Genomic DNA, 4,782 nt, shown 5'->3' on the forward strand with positions numbered 1-4,782 from the left:
TTTACTTCAAAATATTTATAATTGGATGTGACAATTAATATAATTTGTGGACCTCAATAACCTATTGAATACATTTATAAATTAACTTTCGTGATTAGTAATACATCTTTATAAGCCTCATATTATAAAATTTATAATATCCTTAACATCATTCATTCAAATACTCATTTATTATCTTCTTGAAGTGTTACTAATTACATTCATTGCTATATCATTTGTAAGTTATTTGTAATAAAATTTGTTATAAATTTAGCATTTATTCAAAAAAAAAATATTAACAAAATAAAAAGAATGAATTTTTATTATAAAAAATTATAATATTAAATATTATTTAAATAATCACAAAAAAATTTCATTTAAATACATCGCTTTATTAGTTCTTAAAAATGGTTGTCCCACCCTGCCTGCACCGAAAAGGAGTACAATAATAATTTGAAAATTTTGAATAAACCGGCGCATTAATTGAGAGCAGTGAAAAAGAAGATGTGAAGACCCAAATCCGTAAATGAACACTCCAACCCCCCTCGTTTAAAACCCAACGTTCCCTCTCCTCTCCTATTCAGCATTCAACATTTCAACACTGCAATCACTACCCCCTGGCCTCTCTTTTTTTTCTCTTCTCTCTCTCTCTCTCAAACCATATAGAGAGAGAAACACAGCAACAGTTTACATTGGTTTCATATCGGCCGAAAAACCATGGCTCCACCGAAATCGAGCCGAAACTTCCCTTCTATAACCGCATGTAGCGGTTCTTCATACGAGTCCATCGCAGCAGACCTTGATGGAACTCTCCTTATCTCTAGTAGCTCTCTTCCTTACTTCATGCTTGTTGCCATCGAAGCCGGCAGCCTCTTCCGTGGCCTCATCCTCCTCCTCTCTCTCCCTATTGTCATCATAGCTTACCTCTTCATTTCCGAAGCCCTAGGAATCCAAATGCTCATCTTCATTTCCTTCTCTGGCCTCAAGGTCCGCGACATCGAGCTCGCCGCACGTGCCGTTCTCCCTAGGTAACACAATTTTTTTTGACAGTGATGGAAAAAACAAGAATGGGTTTACGTTAAAATGATTAATTACTAGTCACAAACTCACAGTCGACAAATTAATTTATGTTTACTTTTTTTTTTTGGGAAGGTTTTATGCGGCGAACGTGAGATCGGAGAGTTTTGAGGTGTTCGACAAGTGCAAGAGGAAGGTGGTGGTGACGGCAAACCCTACGATAATGGTGGAGCCGTTTGTGAAGGAATTTTTGGGAGGAGACAAGGTGCTTGGTACGGAGATAGAGGTGAACCCCAAGACGAAGAAGGCCACGGGGTTCGTTAAGAAGCCCGGAGTGTTGGTGGGGGAACGTAAGAGGTTAGCCATTTTGAAAGAGTTTGGTGAGGAAGCACCCGATCTTGGGATCGGAGACCGCGAGTCCGACCATGACTTCATGTCAATTTGCAAGGTTGGTGTTTCTCAAATATATTAATTTTTTTTTTTAATAACTTACAAAGCTTAATCTACAAAGCTAATCTTGTTTCGTGGACTAGTGAATATTAGTAGAAAAAAAACAGGAATTGATATCAAAATTTTCTTAAAATAGTTGAGTAAAAGCAAGAGCAAACTAGACCATATTATTATTAGTAGTATTAGAAAACTAGTTTTAGTGAACTTTGCTTGATTCGGGAATGATGTGATTAATTTCGTTCTCATTATCATATTCGTACTATATCTTACTCTTTTCATTTTTTATTCATTGCGTGTTTTTGCTGGTATAAATCTTATCTTTTGTTGCAATAAACGAATAAAATTCCGTGAAGTGCGTGAATGGTTGAGGTGAAAACGTAAGGGAAGAAGTTTAGGGGTAAGGGATGTTGATGTTTGGACTTTGGGGTTTCATTAGTCGATCAGACCAAGAACAAAAGAAGATAAGACTTATAGTTGAACCTTGAGTTATGGTTGAACCTTGAACCCCATGGGACCCAAAGTCTTAACCCTCCTCAACTACCCGCCAGCGACTATTGTGTTCTATGCAGTGAATTTACGCGTTTTAATTAATGACAACTTACTGTGACCGTACGATAATTACATACAGGAAAAGATGTGCTTTATGAAAAGCATGGGGAGTGGGTTTGTACTTTGTAGTGCAAACTTTGTTGCCGAAAGAGTTTATCAAACATGGGGTGGGTTGGCAAATTAATGGACCAATGAAATATGTGGATTGTGGACTTTTGATAATTGGAGTGTTATGCAAATATATAATTGTATTTTTATTTATTTTAACAAAATGTCTTTAAAAACCGTATATAAATTATTGTTGAATGTAAACACACATTTTAGGCTAGAAATAATTAGAGCCCAATTCACATATGGTGATTTCATATGTTAATTTTCTCAATCTTCCATTCACTTGGATTCCAGTAGAATGCGTTGCATGCAAATGGTTTAATTTTTTAAAAAATGGGATATGCATAGTTCAGATTTAGAGTAATAGAATAAACCATGGTTAAAACCAAAATCCTAAAGTGCCGTTTGGTAATATTGTTCTACTAACGTTGTTTGTATTTTTTAAAAATATGTGTAAGTTAAAAAATATGTGAAAATATATGTAATATTGTTTAAAAACTGAAAAGTGTTGTTTAAACAACAGTATCAAACAACCCTAAAACACTAAAAAAGAGTGATTTGATTGTTTGATAGTAAGTAGTAACTGAACCCTTTTAACTTTAACATCTAAAGCAATAATTCCTTTTGGTTTAGCCAACTACCTCAGTAGCCACTCCAACTCTTTCTCAGTGGAGAATTATCTTATACTTTAATTTTATACATTAATCCCATGACATCTAAAAAGAATGATTTGATTGTGTGATGGCTGCTTTCATAGGAACTGTCCCTTGTTAACTTAAACATCAAAAGCAATACTTACCTAATTTGTTCAGCCAACTACCTCTATCTAAAAAATCCAATTCTCTCTGTGGAGAATTACTTATCCATTAATAGTTGCATACAACCAATATCTCATAATTGATGAGAGTGATACACCCATAAATGATAAACCCCACATACTTTAAGACATTAATTAGTTTCATATAACAGATGCACCAAATACTATCCTCAAAAAAAGCACCCCCACTATTTGTTAGAATAACTCAAATCTTGGATTAATTGCAAAATTACATTACAATGCCATAACACCCCTTTTTATCTGCAAATTTGCCCTTGGTATTTTCTTGGGATTATTACTTGTTGGATTATTACTTAGAATTATTATTGTTTTGACAATTTTTTATATTGGTTGATTTATGCTAAATAGGAGGGCTACATGGTGTATCGTAGTAAATCGGCGACTCCAGTCCCACTCGATCGCCTCAAGAGTCGAATCATCTTTCACGACGGCCGCCTAGTCCAGCGTCCGGACCCAATCAACGCCCTAATCACCTACATCTGGCTCCCATTTGGATTCATGCTCTCAATCCTACGTGTATACTTCAATCTCCCTCTCCCCGAGCGAATCGTGCCGTACACGTACGCAATGTTGGGCATCAAGCTCATCATACGTGGCAACCCACCACCTGCTCCATCACCTGGGTCCCCCGGAAACCTCTACGTGTGCAATCACCGCACAGCCCTCGATCCAATCATAATAGCCATAGCGCTCGGACGCAAAGTCTCGTGTGTCACATACAGCGTAAGCCGCCTCTCGAGGTTCCTATCTCCAATCCCAGCCGTCGCTTTGACGCGCGATCGTGCGGCCGACGCTGCGCGCATCACCTCGCTCCTCCAAAAGGGTGACCTGGTCGTGTGCCCAGAAGGCACCACGTGTCGCGAGCCGTACCTGCTGCGATTCAGTGCTTTGTTCGCAGAAATGAGCGATAGGATCGTCCCCGTGGCGGTGAATTGCAAGCAGAACATGTTTTACGGCACGACCGTACGTGGGGTCAAGTTCTGGGACCCGTACTTCTTTTTCATGAATCCTAGGCCCACGTACGAGGTGAATTTTCTGGACAGGTTGCCGGAGGAGATGAGCTGTAAGGCTGGCGGGAAATCGTCGATTGAGGTTGCGAATTATGTGCAGAAAGTGTTGGGCAATGTGTTGGGTTTTGAGTGCACTGGTTTGACTAGGAAAGATAAGTACATGTTGCTTGGTGGGAACGATGGGAAGGTGGAGTCCATGTACTCTGCCAAGAAGTGAAATTTTTTTTTTATTAAGGTTTTTTAAGTTGCTAAGACTTTTTATTATTTGTCATTTTGATGAGTGACTAGAATCACAGAGCAGAAAGAAAGAACTCTCTGAAGAAGAGAGAGTCTGCTCTTGTTTAGAATGAAAGCTTTGTTGTAGAAGCATTTGTGGGGGTATAATGGTTTGTGTTAAATTGTTATTATTGTTTTTCTAAATCTAAAATTGCTGATTAATGAGTTAATGTGATTGATCGTATTATTGGATCAGGATACTCAGACCTGTTTTAGGATTTGTCAATTGTCATTATTTTCTTGAATCAGCGATGGCTCTATGAATATTTTTCAGGGTCATTATTGACCAAAATTTAATAAAGAGAGAATTTTTTTTTTAAATAATTATAACATGCTGTTAATTTTGCAGCTTGAACACTCTTTTTTCTAGACCTTCAAGCACTTTATATATGAGAAGGTGTCAATTCAATTACAAGGCCTTTAACAAAAAGAAAACTTCATATATTGACCAAAACACACACACACCTAGTTTGACAAATTTCTTATAGGAATTTTCTTATTTTGAAATTTTTGCATGATAGTCTCATTATTAATGTTGCAACTACATTTCTT

General features: G+C 37.2%; 1 protein-coding gene across 1 annotated transcript; it reads left to right on the forward strand.

The window, feature by feature from the left end:
- Positions 1-557: 557 nt before the first annotated feature.
- On the forward strand, positions 558-4,400 carry LOC142640768 (glycerol-3-phosphate 2-O-acyltransferase 4-like). Its single transcript, XM_075815021.1, has 3 exons — positions 558-1,007; positions 1,132-1,444; positions 3,293-4,400. The coding sequence occupies exons 1-3, from the start codon at positions 697-699 to the stop codon at positions 4,169-4,171; spliced, it is 1,503 nt and encodes a 500-aa protein (XP_075671136.1). The 5' UTR covers positions 558-696; the 3' UTR covers positions 4,172-4,400.
- The last annotated feature ends 382 nt before the right edge of the window (positions 4,401-4,782 follow it).

This window comes from Castanea sativa, chromosome 6 (assembly GCF_040712315.1).
Source record: "Castanea sativa cultivar Marrone di Chiusa Pesio chromosome 6, ASM4071231v1".
Classification (NCBI taxonomy): domain Eukaryota; kingdom Viridiplantae; phylum Streptophyta; class Magnoliopsida; order Fagales; family Fagaceae; genus Castanea; species Castanea sativa.

Bases quoted from the DNA above. Each gene is read 5' to 3' on its own strand.
- LOC142640768 (XM_075815021.1), top strand. From the start codon at position 697: ATGGCTCCACCGAAATCGAGCCGAAACTTCCCTTCTATAACCGCATGT. The intron at 1,008-1,131 runs GTAACACAATTT...TTTTTTGGGAAG, and splicing joins GCACGTGCCGTTCTCCCTAG to GTTTTATGCGGCGAACGTGA. The intron at 1,445-3,292 runs GTTGGTGTTTCT...TATGCTAAATAG, and splicing joins ACTTCATGTCAATTTGCAAG to GAGGGCTACATGGTGTATCG.